This window comes from Cyprinodon tularosa, unplaced genomic scaffold, assembly GCF_016077235.1.
Source record: "Cyprinodon tularosa strain WSP-4 unplaced genomic scaffold, ASM1607723v1 ctg239, whole genome shotgun sequence".
Classification (NCBI taxonomy): Eukaryota; Metazoa; Chordata; class Actinopteri; order Cyprinodontiformes; family Cyprinodontidae; genus Cyprinodon; species Cyprinodon tularosa.
The window spans coordinates 865810-883549 of NW_024038892.1; the positions used below are offsets into that span (position 1 = coordinate 865810).

Here is a 17740-nt window from a genome sequence, read left to right on the forward strand (position 1 = left end):
GGGAGGGGGAGTACAGTGACGTAACGCTATGCTGCGCCTTCAAAATAAAAGCACGATAGTTAAAAAATTGTCAAAATCTAATATTTTGCGGTACAATTTTTGGGGGGGACATATCCACCTGGCTTTTATATTGGGGGGGACATGTCCCCCCCGTCCCCCCCGCTTCCTACGCCGCTGGTTGTGAGTTTTCAGTTTTACATCAGATCCATATTGAAATATTTGTGCTAATCTCGTAAAACCAGCGAGTGGGACCAGTGACATGCCCGCAGTGTTTTTAGGTGGGGACATGTAGGAATGACGACAGTCAGGAAGGCCTTGCCGGGGCATTACAAATATGGCTACGCTGGAGGACCCACCAGTCGATACCGCAGTAGACTCTGTTTTAGCTAAAATAGCAACAATTTTTCATTTGAAAAAGGAGAAAAGAGAAGGACTTTGTTCATTTGTAGATGGGAAAGATGTCTGTGCTTTTCTTCAGACAGGATTTGGAAAAGTTTGGATTTATCAGCTTATTCCGCTATGATTGGCTGAAAGGGTACTATGGAAGGCGGGTACTAGCTGGCACGTCACCCAATCAGCTTGAAGTACTGTACTAAACGTCCCTCCTTTTCACGGTCAGACTGAGGCAGTAGAACCGAATTCAAGTCGGTTCTACTGCCAGCTTAGCAGGCACTGACCAAAGTGCCGGAAAAAAAAGGATGAATTATTACAATAAATAAAAAGTAGAACTACTAAGATAAACATTTAAAATACTAAATAACTACACAAAGTAAAAGCAGCAATATAAAGTACAATTATTTAACAACTGGTATCAATTCAAATGCCAAAGACAATTCAATTCAAAATTCCGTTCATAGATACTTTATTAATCACAAAGGGAAATTATATTTCCATTTTATGGCTGCAAAGCATTCCATAGTTTGGGAGCTGCATTGAAAAAAAAGTCTGAAATCACCTCATGTTCAATCACGACCAGGATAACACCAAGGGGAAAATAGGTGAAGCAGCATGGAGCTATATGAAGGGGTAAGACTAATTAAACACTCAATCAGTCAATCAGTCAAGTTAAAGTGTATGAATTGTACTGTTTTAATGTAATCTTTTGACAAACTGCCTTTTTATTTTAGCCAAATACCACAGGTGAGAAAAACTGGATATCACTACTGCCCTGATCTGGCCATCCAGTTTAAAATCCCTCTTCATTTTAAAACCAAGGTTGGTGACAAAAGGCTTCCTATGTTCTGCTAAACATAAAGTCATAAAAGTAAAAACATCATAATGTAAGACGAAGACCCGCCAGAGACATTAGGTATAGAAATCATAACCTCAAAGACAACTAAACTTAGTATCTCTCGAGCCGTAGTATTAAGGATGGCTTTATATGCACAGATTCATTTGGTTATTCTGATTAGTTTAGTGAAGAGAAAAAAGTTTTCATAACAGTTGCCCTTTTCTGTATTTGTTCATATTACAATAACATAGTCCTATGTTTTTCATAGGACGGAAGGGGCATTACTAGTTTTCAGTTTTTTACTACTAAAATCTCCAGAACGGCAAGTCTCCTTTTACAGATGAAAAACATTGAAGTTTGTCTTTCTAACATGACAAAATGTGAAAAAGGTTAAAGGATTTAGAAAGCTTTTGTAGGTTGAAATAGGCTTTTATGACCCCATGAGAAGCAAATGAATGTAGACGGAGATCTTTAAAGATGAACTGTTTCCAAAGTTGTGTTAACACGACAACATTTTCTTCAGAGTCTTCAACTATTCAAAATTTTCACTCTATCCAGAAAAGCTTACAGATGTCTTCTGTAATGTTTATGTGCAACTCATTATAAGCTAAAATGTCAGCTGTACTATTAGAATTCCTCTGTCAGCGGCCAAGTATCCGAAACTTAAAATAGAGAAGGGCCAGTAGGGTGCCCCATTCTTGACTGCCAACATTTTATTGGAACTGCTAGCCTCTGCATTCAAAACGACAGAGGGGATATCAGAGAGGAGCTGTTTGGAGGGAATAAGAAGTCTGTTGTGTCTACTGTCACAGAAATGTAGAGGAGCAGACAAACAGTAAACATGTGTAATTAAACTAAAATGTATAAACAGATCTGGCAACTGCCAACGTCAGAAAACAATGCTGTTCCTTGTATGTGTTTCAGTCTGTTTGGAATTAAATGAATTTCTTTTTCTTTTTTTTTCAGCCAAGCAAAAAAAAAAAAAACGCTGAAAGCACATCTCTGTAACCTGTTAATTCTTTGAATTTGACTTTGTTTCCAAGTTTGAAGACATTTCGCTTCCTGTAAGTTGTCAAAGCACACCACAGATCAGTGATGGACAGAGGTTTTAATGAATGTTTTGTAATAGGGCAAGTTGTACTTTATTATCAGCTAGCGTTAGCGATGGTTCATGCCATCCGATGATTATGAGGTATATAGAAATTCAGTATATTGGTTTGGTTTTTTTTGTGTTTCCCATCAAGCTGTTCTAATGCAATACTTCAAAATGTGCAAAAAAAAAAAAAAATGGTCTCAAGGCCAAGACTGAGGCCTCAATCCCAAGATATGCTTAAGATAATACCTTCTGACTGAAAGTAAAGATTATTTTTGAATCAGCAAGATGATTTCCTAGAGAGCCATTCAGCCAACATCTTTGCAGATAAAATGTGAATCAACTGAAGGATGATTAATCCCTCGATCCAATCAAATAGTTATTAGCTTTCATTCTTTTCATCCACTGCACATCGTTTTCAAGTACAGTATGTCACGTTGCAAGTATGTTCTTCTTTTGTCTTTTGCCCAATAAACTATTTACTTTAATAAATTGACTTTAGATTTACTTTAATTTACTTAATGAAAAATTTGGAAGGAATTATCCAACATTTACAAAAAAGGCCTTATGTTTGTGAGACAGTGTTACCGGCATAGAAAAAATTGATACAAACACGTGTTAAAGATATATATTTTGAGTGTTGTGCTTCTTCTACAAACAAGTAAACAGTGCTGCTGAACATATTAAACTCAAGACAGAAGGTAAAAGAATTGAAGCCAACTTCCAAAGAAAAACTTTAAAAAATGGATGGTTTAGTTGTGATGCACTAAATGACGGATAGTTTTATGCAAAGAGTTTTACCCGCGCTCGCTAAAAATGCTTCTTGCTTCTCATTTCATTTCTTTTTCCTCTCAATGATAAATGATAATTAGGCTACTCCTACTGTTGCAGTTGCTGATTTATTTCGTTCAGCGTACAAATGGCTAATTTAACATCCACTGAGAAATCCTTGGATGTCACCTAAATGTAAATGCCACATTTGAAATACTAAATTACAGACTACTATTTCCTACTAAATTGTTTGGAAAAAAAGACAAAGACACCTAATGTGAGAGCTGTTAAATGAGTCTTTAACTTCAAATGATCTTTTTTTTTTAAATAAATCCAAAATTTTAGATCCAATTTTCACAGATCTAGCTGGAAATAACCAAATATCACCTCTAATTTAACTTCTATAATAAGGTGGTTGCATGCTTCAAAGTCAGACTGGTTCATTGGACATTATTAAGCTCCATTTTCTTCCCATACAGCATTACCTCTTCAAGAATCTCATTCCAGGAGAAGAAAAAGCGAAATTTATGAAAAAGTAAACAGTGCTCTGCCTGTGAAAACACTGAGGTCAACATATATCAACAGAACTATGAGTTTCTGCACAATCTGGAGGTGTTTCACCTCAGGCGGCAATTATTAAGATTTATAGAAACTCTAGGTCACCCTAAACATTGGCCAGGAAAACGGAAAACATCAAAGTTACTCACAAAAGAATCTTATTTGACCCACATATAATCTAATCATTTGGGTGGGTACTTGCTGCCAGGTCAACAGTGGTTCATAGCTCCCACCGTCTCTGAGCCTACCGCCACAGGGTGATGAGCATGATTGCGTTCCTTTGATTGAAGCGCCAGGATGTGCCCCGTGGCTAATGAGCGGCACTTTCACTCCAAGACCTATTCTCCAAGATTCCTCTGTTTTAGGCTAAATATCCCTCAGTTGAGCCCAAATACTGTTGTCACCTAAAAAATAAAACTAGCATTATACCCTTTTATTTTAGCTATTAAAGTTTTTCTGTAGAACAGTGGAAGCATTGTTGAACTCCCCCCCCAAACACAGGGAGGCCCATGCAGAAGACAAAGAAATGATTGAGCAGCAAGCAGAGTTGGGCCTTTAAAGTTCAACCACACAGAGCTTGACCTTTAACCCCGAAGCTAGCACCCACTGCAGCAGTAAAACCATTTAAAGAGGGAGCAATATGTAGAATTTCTAAGATCATGTTAAAAACTGCATTGAAAAACATACAATAATAGAAAATCAGACAACTGTTAGCTTAATTAGACCTGATCACTACCTATGACTACCTTTTGCTGCGCCTTGATGCACATCAACCTTTGCTTTTGCATGTAAACTAGCTGCTTCTGCTGCTTCCGGTCTTAACGTAGCATAAGGAGATGATGCGGTCTGCTCAGGCGCTCTTTGTTTTCTGGGGATGAAGCTAGAACAGAACCACGTGAGCTCTACTGATGAACTAGTACCACTTTAGCACGGTTCAGTTGCGTCTGGCACGGTGTGCGTGCCATTTGCACTCAACAGTTTTCTCAGTTACCATGCTTGGACCGATCTCGGCACGGTTTCAAGAGGGTAGTGTAAATGGGGCATATTTGTAATTTCATTTCAATTAAGTGGATGCTAACTGTGACAAGCTCTCTGTTTTTAGTGTAATGTGGCAACCAGTGCTGGAAGAGAAATTTTGCTGTTAGCAGTGCTTTCAAATGGGAGGTTCTGGTTGCTCTCAGGTGAATGTTAAAACTTGGTTCTATAAAGTGCATCAGTTCACAAAAGCCTTCCACATCTACCATGCCAATTCTTAGCATGTATTTCCTATCATGTTACAAAATTGTTGCATTATACCCTCCACATATCTATCATCACATCCTTGCTCTCCAGAAGATAGGCTGCTCTGCTATGTAGCACGGCTAAATGGGCGCTATTTAGGTAATAACTTAAGACATTTATTCAATGCTTATGCGGTTATTATATATTTAAAGTAAATCATACTAAACTACATTGTATAGAATAATAACTTTACCTGCAAAATATGACTGCAACACATTTATCTGTATTTTTTTTGTTTTGTTTTTTAGATTACATACTGTATACTATGTAGCTATGATGAAATAAAACCAAAAATGACAACAGTTATTTACATATCCAAAGCCAAAAAATGCTGCCAGAAGCAGGGAAGGGATTTTCTAGAGCAAATCTGGTTCAGATGAATAATACAATAAAAATGATATAAACACATTTATTATCTCAGCAAAGTTGTTATTAACCTTATAGATTATGTTGTTTAGTACACTTTATCAAACTGGTAACAGAAATAAGTCATGTTGGTCTATTTATGCATTTTTGGTTCTGAGCTGATTGTACGGATTGTGCTACAGGCATACATTGGGTAGATATATTTCTTCTACTTTTTTATTTGCAAACAACAATGATGATCTGCTTAAGAATGATCAATTGCATCCTCTAGCGTACGCTGGTAACATTACAACACTGAGAGAAATTCCTTTTTAGCGGACATTATCAATTAATCCGATGGATCTACTTTTAATCTCACAAACCATTAATTGACAATTAATCTTAAGTAAATTATCTCATTACATCGCTACCCTATTAAGTCAACCATAAACTTAATAGTCCAAACCTCACCTGTTAGCCCAATGCCTAGAGAGAAATGGTGGATGTTATCCAAAAGACAGGAATTCAAATAAATAGAGAGAAAGTTTCAGTCATTGCTCTTCAACAGATGCAGTGTGACATCACCTCAGTTCTTAACGGAAATAATTACACAGCCACATAACTGGAGGGCGATAATAAAGTATTCTGAATGCATTAGATATTTCTCAATATAATACATGAAATACAATCTGTATCATCAGGAAAATACATTACAAAACCTGAAAGTCATAAAATCAGTCATTTACCAGCTGGTTCTGCCTTAGCTCCATTTCTGCAGACAAGACGCCTACTATTTACCTCTTGTACTGGTTCACGGCCAAAAAAGTGTCTCCAGACCCAATCTGTGCCCTCTGGGAGGCTCTTTGGAGATGAATCTTGCCTTTACCATTAAGCTGGCCTCTGTGTGCTCTCCCACAGCTTGCAGAGTCACAAACAGAATCAAACCAACTACTGCCCACATTTTTTTTTTTTTGCACACAGTAACAGCTGGTTTGTCATATTGGGAGAAAGAAGAAATTGTTCAACACACTTTTCTAATTAAAGCGAGGAGCTGTGCATTTTTTGCAAGTTTCCAAGACATCTTTTCCAGCTGGTAATGAAGGTGCTGTCACTGGAGCATGATAAGCTTCGTTTTGCTTGATGGAACATCTCCCATCATTTTTCCATTGGCATTAGGAATCATTGAGAGGGAGAGAGAAAAGTGCTCGGAAAAATACAGTCAGCAGATACAAAGCGTAACATGCCCGAGCTCAATCTTTCCTGAAATGTTATTTAAGTGTGTTTGGAAATGTGAGCATAACTGAGAGGAGCAGGTGACAGCAGAGTCTGCCAAAACAAGAAAGAAGGGGGAAAGAAGTGCTTGAAGACTTACTGTATTCCGGCTCATTTGGGCTCTGTATGTTTCTCAGATACCAAGACTCCAACTGCCGGGGATTGGCTAACAGTAAAGGAAAGAAGCAGAAAGCAAGCAACAGGAGGGTAAGACAGGGATTGACAGAGCACAAAAAGCAGTGAAAAGGGGAATTGTAAAGAGCAAAGCAAGACAAAGAAAGGAGTGATCAAAGTTAGCCAGGCAGAGGAAACAAAGAGAGAAAACAGAAAAAGACAATCAGATAAAGAAATGTAACTTTTATCAACAAAACATAAAAGCACTGAGTGCAACACAGATAAATGACAGTCGGAGTAGCCACTACCACCCATGCTTAAGGGAACAATGGCTTCTGTAGACCGAGTGTCTGTCTAGATCACACCAGGAACTAAGAGGAAAGGTTGCAGGACAGCCATGGTCTAAATCAACAAACAAGACCCCATCCTGCTGATCTTTTTGTACATTTCTGTTACCTGACGCAGACATCCACCCAGAGATGGTGCCGCTTCAGAAGGATGAGTCCTTCCTGTTTTCCTTTTCCTGTGGAAGAACTCAGTGCCATCAGATTTCTCTGCAATGGAACAAGCAACAATGAGCCTTCTTTGTTTTATGGTGACTCATTGGTTCTTCCACTCGCACCACTGAACCAGGCTATAAAACCTCAACTAAAGAGGACTTGGAGTCGTTCTGGAACATGGATGGGACGATTTGCACAAAGGACAGTGTTATATTGCGACTACAGGCATCATTTGATAAAATCTTTTTTTTTAGAAACTATATTAATGGACCACATTACAGACAGATTTTGGGCTCCAGCCTGGACTCCAGCACTCTATTCCATAAACTTCAGTAGACCTCAATAAACAGCAGCTCATTTGTTGTTGAATCCAGCTGTTTCATGACTGCACATGCAGCAAACCATATGGCACCTGAAGCTCATTAATGACAGATTTTGAAATGAGTTGAAAAAAAATACACCCTAACTCTTACTATATATTGACTGTATCTATAGCAGCTCAGTGCAAAAGGCAAGTAAAGGGGAGACTGTTAAACCGAAGAAACTAAATGGCAGACGCTTCAAGCTCATCAAGGGAAAGGATGACAGAAAATACGGCCTCTCCAAAAGAACAGAAGGCCAAGCTAATTAGAGCTAATGAACCGATCATACTTCAAAGCCTGATGATATAGAGCTGTCTTTTCATTATAGGAGAATTAGAAGAGCCAGGGAATGGAAGGAATATCAGTTTTATTAATTCTCGTCAGGGATTTATGTGTTCTTAGGGCTACGATTCCTGAATGTAATAATTCAGTGAAGCTGCAAGGACATTCATCGCCTTTTTTAAGTTGTATTTCCAACTGGAAACTGACTTCTGTGCACAAATACCACCATAAGGTGTGTATATATATATATATATATATATATATATATATATATATATATATATATATATATATATATATATATATATATATATATATATATATATATAGTACCAGCAACTCACTTTGGTTGTATCCGGCTTGCATTCTAAGCTTTGTTCTTTTTTCTAAATATAGCTTTTCTGTGTATATTTACCACAGCAAGATCATGTGAACAGGATTACAACAATGGAGGTGAGCGACGGTGGAGCTCATTGTAGTTGAGAAAAAAAAAAAGGGTGCAACAAGATGATTTGATTTCAAAAGGGATGCAACAGGAGTAGCACTGGGAAAACAGTAAGAGCGTTGGATTACATTAAAGCTGGAGCTAAAGCTCAGGAAGTTTTCTGATGTGGCTGCGAAGTAGATAGACACGTGGGTACATGTCCTTGCTAATAGTGCTACTCGTCTTAGTCATACTATTAAGCCCCATCTTCCCCCTGTTAAAGATGGGCTCTGTGTATGCCCATGAGTCGGTTTTCCATGTGGCATTACAACACGGTCGGCACGATTCTGAGTTATCTAGTAGCTTGCATTAACGGCCACCATCTGGCTCTAGTTCAGCAGTACTGCCTGTTGACAGTGCCACGTCTGTTCATGGCGCCAGGTGCTGAGGTTCGGAACGATCAGAACACTATCAGGACGGACACTTGGAGTACATAGCCTTATATCATAATAATCAACTTGATTTTGATCTTTTAGGTATAGGCACATAACGCAACTATGTACTTTTAAACACCATAATTCTGCATTCACACCGAACACACTTTGAACATCGGGGAGAGCCGGTTTACATGCAAAATCTACGGTGGATGCGCATCAAGGAAGGTCAAGAGATCATAAAGAGCACTTTGTCGCACGGCGCAGCGCATCTTCAATGATTTTGAGCATTGGGCAAAGCACGTTTTGAGCTTCCAAGCCTTACAATGTATCAAGCATCTCCAAAGTGTCAGATTCAACTGCTGGGAAATCACAGAGAATCTGATGCTAGGAGCTGGCAGGAAGACAGTCGCTGCATTCAAGCCGGGATCGCTGCTCCTGTAGAGCTGTCAGCATAAAACTAAACTAAAAGGAACAAGAATACATACATTTAAAGACGCTGCACTGCACTAGATTTACATGGAAACAATTTTTTCTTATGTAAAAAGTAAAGTGATAGTGCTATGATTATTCCACTAAAATATTTTATTCCTTGATTATGGCAAAATAAAATAAAACTTTCCAGTGAAATATGTTTGATTGTATATTCTGGTACTTGCAGATGTTACAAACTAAACAACACTATTCACCTCCAGCTGCTACAAACAGTGCTTTAAATCCCAGAGTAAATGACCAGATTGAAGATGTCTTTACTGGACTCCCAGTGACAGTCTACCGAATTTAAAGTAGGATCACAATCCTGGATAACTGCATGGTTGCCATTTTGAAGTGCACTTCAAAACATCTTGAAAACAACCTTTTCCCCATTAATCACAGCAAATAAAGCATCTTCATTGCATCTGCAGCTAAACACAAGAGACCAGCAAGAAGCATCTGCACACACCCTTCTCAACGTACATCAAGGGCACCAAAAACATTCTTAATGTTGCACATCTGACTTTAATGAACATAAGCATCCACGATGAGGAGTTGGGCGCCTTCTTGACGCTCATAACATGTTCGGTGTGAATGCAGCATTAGCCTGCCAAAGGTGGATGAACCTTTTTGGATTCTGTCACATGCCATCTGTTGTAAATGTTCTGTTCCTGGGATTGTCTTGGTCTTGCACAGTACAGTATTCAAAAGATACCCTGGTGGCTGAGGAGCTGCAGCTAATCAGGGGGATTGAAGCAGCAGGCAGGATGAGCCGACATTATTTAATGTAACACAGATGCTTTGTGGCTGCAGAAGAGTGACAAACACAAGGACATTTTCCTGTGGGAGCGCAGACCATTGTATTTTAGTATAAAAATAGTAACAGTTGAAATGGCTAAAATCAGACTGAAACAGCCAGATTTTAGTCCATATACATTCACCGTGGTTAAATAGACAATATAAGTAAACACTTTGACAACAGCAGGTCTAATTGCATATAACAGCTTCACAGAGATTCACTTAAAACATAACCCATGGTTTTAGGGAATATAACCCTCAGGAGATACATTATTCTATTTGGATATTCCCTTGTGTTTAAACAGGAAGCCACTGATCAACTGTTAAGCTTCAGCCACATTTTGGAAAACAACAGTATGACTGAGAGCCAAGCCATAAACTCTAATCTGTGCTCTGTCTTTAGTGTGAAGTGTTGCATAGATCATTATGCAAAACATAAAACCTAAATCTAGGAGACTTAAATCTGCAGCTGAAGAAAAATGTATCCAACCATCTGTGCTGGCTGCACAAACACTTCTATCCTCATGAGGAGTGGCACACTGAACAACTCCAAGGTAACTAATTTCTTGTTGGCACAACAGAGAGAAAGATGATGGAGCTGGGTTCAGTCATAAGACTCACATCAGTGACTAAGACCATTGAGCTGGATTGAACCATGCATACTCATGCATGCAATCAGCTGTTTGTGAAGGGAGGAGACGACGAAACACAAGTGTGTCCTTCGGCACCACTATTTTGTCTGCTTGGTTATGTGTACACATGTGACTAAAGCCATTTGAATTAAACGTAGAGCCACCTTGAGGCCCCTACTGCAGAAAAACAAAACAACTGCAGCTGCCCTCATTCGTCCCTCTGTTGCTCAAGAGTCGGCCTCAATCTCACACTCATAAAGGTAATACCACTGTGAGACGAAAACCCCCGCCAAAGAACAGCAGCTAAAGTGGTTGGGTGGTCTGGTTGTGGGATGGCCAGAGGAACAGCAAAGACAGCGTCACCTTGACAACCTTCCGCGCTCCTGCTGCAACATTTGTTCTCTTAATGAGATAATGGAATAATCTGTTTTGATTATTGTCGACAAGAATCACAAGTAATTGGTGTAATTGGTACTTGTTTAAGCATAGAAAAACTTCCTAGCAGTTAAATATTCTGCTTTTCAGCTTCCATACCAACAGATCCATTAATTTACTGTTTATTAAAAGTCCTATCTTTTAAAAGGCAACAAAAAAAGCTAAAATTATATCTTTGTTTTAGGGCAGCACATTTATGAAAACCTGGGCTGATATAGATATCAGGTATTAATATTGCCATCATGGCTGAAATCAATGGTAGTATTGATATCAGCTAATTATTAGTCATTTTTAACTGTCAATATTTTCACTTATATTCCAGTTAAGTAATAATCCTGGGAAGTATTTCTAGTCCTACTTGTGTAAACATTTTGGCTACTCTGCGACCCGTGAGTAAGTTGAACCATTTGGAGATCAGATGAAAATGTGGTGAACAGTAGATATTGCCAGTGGAAGTTCTTACCCTGTCCTAACATATATACAGTTCTCACTACTAAGAATGGTTCCTAAAGCTTTTATTGGAAAAAGAATGAATTAACAAAAGGCAAAGCCGCTTTATTTATTTGTCACATTTCAGTAGTAGTACATTAAAAGTAAAAGAAAACTACATTGAATTGGCTTAAAGGCAACACAAATAATACCAGATCTTGCACATAATGAGTGTCTGATTGCATCATTTCTAAACATTAAATCAGATGTAATGTGATACATCCTTACTCTTATTGAAGTATTGGATGACGCCTATATACTTTTTACAGACAGACAGAGAGACAGTCAGACAGGAAGATAGATGTGTCTCTGTTTGTCTTTCTTAATCTGATAGGGGACTCTGGGGAGGATTGACTAGAACGTTTTTGAAATAGCATTGGTTGGTCTTCAACCACACTGAGCTGTAACTTTACCACAAGGCATTGCAGGACAGTTAGGCTCTAATTAGTTGTTGCTAGCTTGCTTTCTGATGGTTCCTCTATATTGCCAGCAGATGGCGCTATGTCTGTTTATGTCTGCTCATGGTGCCTGATGCTTGAATTCTATTTAGGCTCAAAAAAGCCTAAATATCAGGATACACGCTTTGTGTACAACTTTATTTCATCAAAATTGAATAATTTCTGGTGTTTTGTGTATAGCCATATAACATAACTAGCACATTTAATGGTCATTGCCTTAACTTTTAAGAATATATCCTTCAAAATGGGCAATTTATTCAATTCTTGTCTAATACAAACCCTCTGCAATTGCACTTGGCTCCCATTTGGGGACTTACTTTGGGAACCACTGCAAATAAGTGGACATGACCTCTGTGTCTTGAATTTCCAACAATAATGGCCAACATTATTAGTGCAGTGGGAAAGTCCTTCAGAGAGTCCAAAGAACAAGAGAAGGCTCTCACAGACCGTACGGGCCTGTGCCATCCTCCAGAAATGTCTTTGGGTTCTCAGAGCGGAGGTTAGGATGAAAGGTTATAAGGACATGAGATACTACTCTCGACTTTCTAGAGGAGATGGCAGAGTGTGATTACGTTGGACTGATAGCAACAATAGACAAAGGATGGTTGAAAATAGGTCTTGTTTTGGTGAGTTAAAATCCCAGATGTTTTGCACTGATTTGGACAGGCAAAGAGGAAATGGACATGCCTTAAGCCTCATCAAACGGTCACACGACAGGAAACCCAGCATAATGGGGGCCGACGTAGCCGCTCCTGTTTTAAAGGATTGCAAAAGGAAGGAAGGCAGAGGTTTGGGTGGGCAGCGTGGACAGAGCTGCTCAGCAAATTATTCCACATTCAGCACCGGAAGCTGAGTTTCCTTCCCAGGACTTTTGCAGCTCAGATCTATATATGGAAATATTCTGCCTCTTCCAATCATAGCGCAGTGAATGAAAGTCTGCAAATCACCCTTGAGATAAGAACTTTTATCCGTCCTGCATCTCAACCTTCTTTTTATGTCATCATAACACAACTTTTAATCACATTTGGGCAGAAATTACAATAATTTAAGAGAAATTCACAGAAAATGTCTTTGTTAACTATAAATATGCTTTGTACATTCACTTCTATCTACACTACTATCTGCCAATCTGAGAATAGCAGAGAAAATCACCTATTAATGTGAGCTCAGCTTACTGCAAAATGCTAAAAAATAAAAATGTTTAAAAAAAGGTAAGTCTACAAGAAAGATGCAGCTCTTATTCTGTCACTGTTGATGTTTGTTTCCCCTGCTGAAGGACAAAAAACAGTATGCACCTTACCATTCTCATCTGTTACATTAACATACTGTCAGTACCCTCCTCATTAACGACAGGCTAAAATTTCCTGTGCTCCTTAAACTGATCATATTTATGCAAGGCCTAAATGCAAAGCTGTTTCTGAAAGCCAGGCACATGACGCTATGAGCCCCTATTCTGATGTCAGCTTTCAGTACAGCTAACAAAACAATCAAACCACCATGATGTAATCAGCTTTGAAAGCTTAAAGTGCCAGGAAATGAAAAAGGAGGTATGGAATGACCACTGACCAGGCCTTTTTCTTAAATACTGTATATGACCCTCCAGGGTCATTTAGTTTCATTCAGGCTGAGAGTATGAACATTGAATCCTTTTGGATGTTAAGTCTTATTCATCATCAAAAAAGTCATAATTTTATGCAATATCTCACAGATTTAGAGTCAGGAAAGGCTGTGACTGGAGCTCAGCTGGTCCAGCATCTGCAATACTTTTTCCCATTGCCCATGTTTTTGTAATATGTGCTGAATAGCTTGTTTTTTATTTTCTTTTGATTCAATTTCCTTCTTAATGGATTATAACTGCTATTTTCACATTTATCACAGAAATGGATATGATTCTTCTCTCTAAAAACAGATCACATCCAAAGGGGTTGACTTTTGTAGGCAAAGGTCATCTTAGAACAAAGGACAACTTAGAACATCTTAGAACTGATTCAGTATCCTAAATTTTGTGCCCAGATACATTAATACGCAAACAAATATTTTTACTCAAGTTAAAAAAAGATTCTGAAGGCTAAAAATATTTTTCTGCCATCTCTCCCTAAATATGTGTCATGATCTTGGCGCTAATGACTGGCCTGATCACTCATTTCATTCACCTGCTTATCTCCACCCAGTTCTCATTACCCTTCATCTGATCCACCTGTTTCAGCCTCTATTTAACCAGCCTTCAGCCAGTCATCAGTGCCAGATTATTCCAGCCTTTGGTGAGAGTTCCTGAGTGTTTCTGATTGTCTGATACTGACCTGTTCTGCCTCTAAACCTGCTTGTCCCCGTTCTGAACTGTTTGCCTGACCTGTCCCCAGGATCCTGCTGGATTCTGCCTGTGTAATAAACCTGGAACTGATTCCTGACATTGTCCTGGTTTTCCCTTTGGTACCGCTCAGCGTGTCTTGTTGGCAGCCAACCGGCTGGAACCTACCTCATCCTCTGGGCTAGGACTGAACTTTAAGACCGGAGCTTCCTGCCTTAGACACAGTCGCTGTTTTCTGCACATAACATTTTGTTCAATCTAACTGTCTTTCTGCCTGGAATACTGGGTCCTCTTGTTCTGAGCCTCACAATATGTTGCCAACCAAAAATTGAAGTGATAAATAAAACATAAAAGGTAGAACAATATCAACTTTCAACTGCCCTTCCTGGGTTGAACTGTAGTTACAGTCCACTGTAGCCCAATCACAATAGCCCAATCATTGTATTACACTGTTTCATTAGTAAGCTGCATCTAATTCTGGACTTAAAAGCATGATATTAAAATCTATCTTTGATGAAATATCTAATTTCTCACCATGTGTTTGATTTATTATGATTATTATTGATTTATTATAAATAAGGTTTTGAAAGTTTTTTGGAGCGAGTTCATTCCCAAGTCAGGGCTTCTCATGTATAAACACATTAGGCCAAGGCAAACAAAAAGAAGGAGGGAAAAGGAGTGGACAAGTTAGAAAACAGACGGGCTCTGAGAAAGTCTCCTTACTTCATCAGCACTTTATGTTTTGATCTTTTATTTTGCTGCCACCTTTGGCTCAGCTTAAAGAGATAAAAGAGGAGAGGGGGGGTGTTCATGTCTCAGAGACAAAGCATGAGCCCCGTGTTATGGCCAGACTCTAACGAGGGAGGAGAAGGTGCAGCAGAAAGGAAGGTTTCATCATTCAGCACTCAGAAAAACGCACCCACATTCTCCTCTTGCAATATGAAGTAAGGACCATTGACTATCTCAACCATTTTTTATACTCTAACCCTGACAATCACCCTTTTATTTTTTGTACATCAATCATTTTTTGCAAAAGCAAATTTGACTTTCCTCACTTTAACAGTAAAATCAGAAAAAATACCTACTCTGTTACCAAAACATGATCCCCCCCGCACATATACACAGAGAAACACACACTCAGGCTGAATGATGTAGGAATGAGAATCACAGATGCAGGGGTGTTTAAAGGATAATTGATCTACAACACAAAAACGAAATCCTTCCGTTCACTTGTGTGGACGCTTACTTGTGGTATCAAGTTCTGGAGTGCTGCCATCCTCTTCTCCACTGGGTCGGTCTTTAGAGGACAAAGCAGAGGTGTAAGAATGAGGTCATGGGTTAACCCAAATGACAGAAAAACAGACATTTTGCTCACTTAAATGTGCCATTTCATAGGAGAAAAACATTCTTCATGAATTCAAATCTTAAAATGTTTCTTTGTGACTCCTAAAGCAACATTTCATTGTTTTTCATTTAATTTTGGGATGAGCTAACTAAGAACAGCATATTGAAAACAAGACTGCAGTGAATTTCCCCTTAGTGAGCCCACCTCCTGAACCTTCATCAGCTGCAAAGTCCTCATCGTCATCCAGTAAACTTGGAGATGCGTGGATATCTTTTTTGGACTCCAAATCTTCTGGAAGCGTGAGCCCTCCCCACACCTTGGAGGCCTGAGTCACCTGAGACAAACAAAGAGATTTATTGGGGTTGAAGTCTCCACACAGAGAGAGGTCACGCCCAGTATGGGCTCAGAGCGGCTGGAGGGAAAAACAAAAGCGGAGACAGGAAATAGGGCATTGTGACGTGTTTACTTTAACCATCTATTATCAATTGGAGTTTTCCTCAAGAATTTGCATGTAAACAAAAAGTTATCCAAGCTTGCTCAGTGGACATGCACCAAGATGTTATCCAGTTTTCTGCTTTGTCTTTTTCCCATCTCCGTGTGGAATCAAGCAACAGATGTTCAGTGTTGATTGTGATGGCCCATATGTGAACAGAAACAAAGCCAAAGCAAGCAGCTGCATTGACACAAATCTGAGATCCTTTCTACTTCACAAGATTTCGGAAAAACCAAGCCCAGCCCTTAACCGCTGCATCATTATTTTGTAATCAGGAAGAGTATGTCTGGGTATAGCATTACAGGTGCTGGTCATAAAATTAGAATATCATGAAAAAGTAGATTGATTTCAGTAATTCCATTTAAAAAGTGAAACTTGTATATTATATTCATACATTACATACAAACTCATATATTTCAGATGTTTATTTTGTTTAATTTTGATGATTACAAATGACAACAAATGAAAATCTCAAATTCATCATATCAGAAAATTAGAATATTGTGAAAAGGTTCAAAATTGATGGCCCCTGGTGCCACACTCTAATCAGCTAATTAACTCAAACCACCTGCAAAAGCCTTTAAATGGTCTTTCAGTCTAGTTCTATAGGCTACACAATCATGGGGAAGACTGCTGACTTGACAGTTGTCCAAAAGACGACCATCGACACCTTGCACAAGGAGGGCAAGACACAAAAGGTCATCGCTAAAGAGGCTGGCTGTTCACAGAGCTCAGTGTCCAAGCACATTAATAGAGAGGCGAAGGGAAGGAAAAGATGTGGTCGAAAAAAGTGTACAAGCAAGAGAGATAACCGCACCCTGGAGAGGATTGTGAAACAAAACCCCTTCAAAAATGTGGGGGAGATTCACAAAGAGTGGACTGCAGCTGGAGTGAGTGCTTCAAGAACCACCACACACAGACGTATGAAAGACATGGGTTTCTGCTGTCGCATTCCTTGTGTCAAGCCACTCTTGAACCACAGACAGCGTCAGAAGCGTCTTGCCTGGGCTAAAGAGAAACAGGACTGGACTGCTGGTGAGTGGTCCAAAGTCATGTTCTCTGATGAAAGTAAATTTTGCATTTCCTTTGGAAATCAAGGTCCCAGAGTCTGGAGGAAAAGAAGAGAGGCACTTCATCCACGTTGCTTGAAGTCCAGTGTAAAGTTTCCACAGTCAGTGATGGTTTGGGGTGCCATGTCATCTGCTGGTGTTGGTCCATTGTGTTTTCTGAGGTCCAGGGTCAACGCAGCCACATACCAGGAAGTTTTAGAGCACTTCATGCTTCCTGCAGCTGACCAACTTTTTGGAGATGCAGATTTCATTTTCCAACAGGACTTGGCACCTGCACACAGTGCCAAAGCTACCAGTACCTGGTTGAAGGACCATGGTATCCCTGTTCTTAATTGGCCAGCAAACTCTCCTGACCTTAACCCCATAGAAAATCTATGGGGTATTGTGAAGAAGAAGATGCAATACACCAGACCCAACAATTCAGAAGAGCTAAAAGCCACTATTAGAGCAACCTGGGCTATCATAACACCTGAGCAGTGCCACAGACTGATCGACTCCATGCCACGCCGCATTGCTGCAGTAATACAGGCCAAAGGAGGCCCAACTAAATACTGAGTGCTGTACATGCTCA

At 39.3% G+C, this 17740-nt stretch overlaps 1 protein-coding gene across 14 annotated transcripts in view; it reads right to left on the reverse strand.

Annotated features, from left to right (window-relative positions):
• Positions 1–17740, reverse strand: part of hspg2 (heparan sulfate proteoglycan 2) — a 187726-nt gene that overhangs the window by 108487 nt on the left and 61499 nt on the right. For all 14 annotated transcript variants that reach the window (XM_038287348.1, XM_038287355.1, XM_038287354.1 and 11 more), the window contains exons 2-3: positions 15811–15940; positions 15508–15558 (exon numbers count right to left, since the gene is read on the reverse strand). In XM_038287348.1, coding sequence (XP_038143276.1) covers positions 15508–15558; positions 15811–15940 — 181 coding nt within the window. The remainder of the gene's footprint in view (positions 1–15507; positions 15559–15810; positions 15941–17740) is intronic.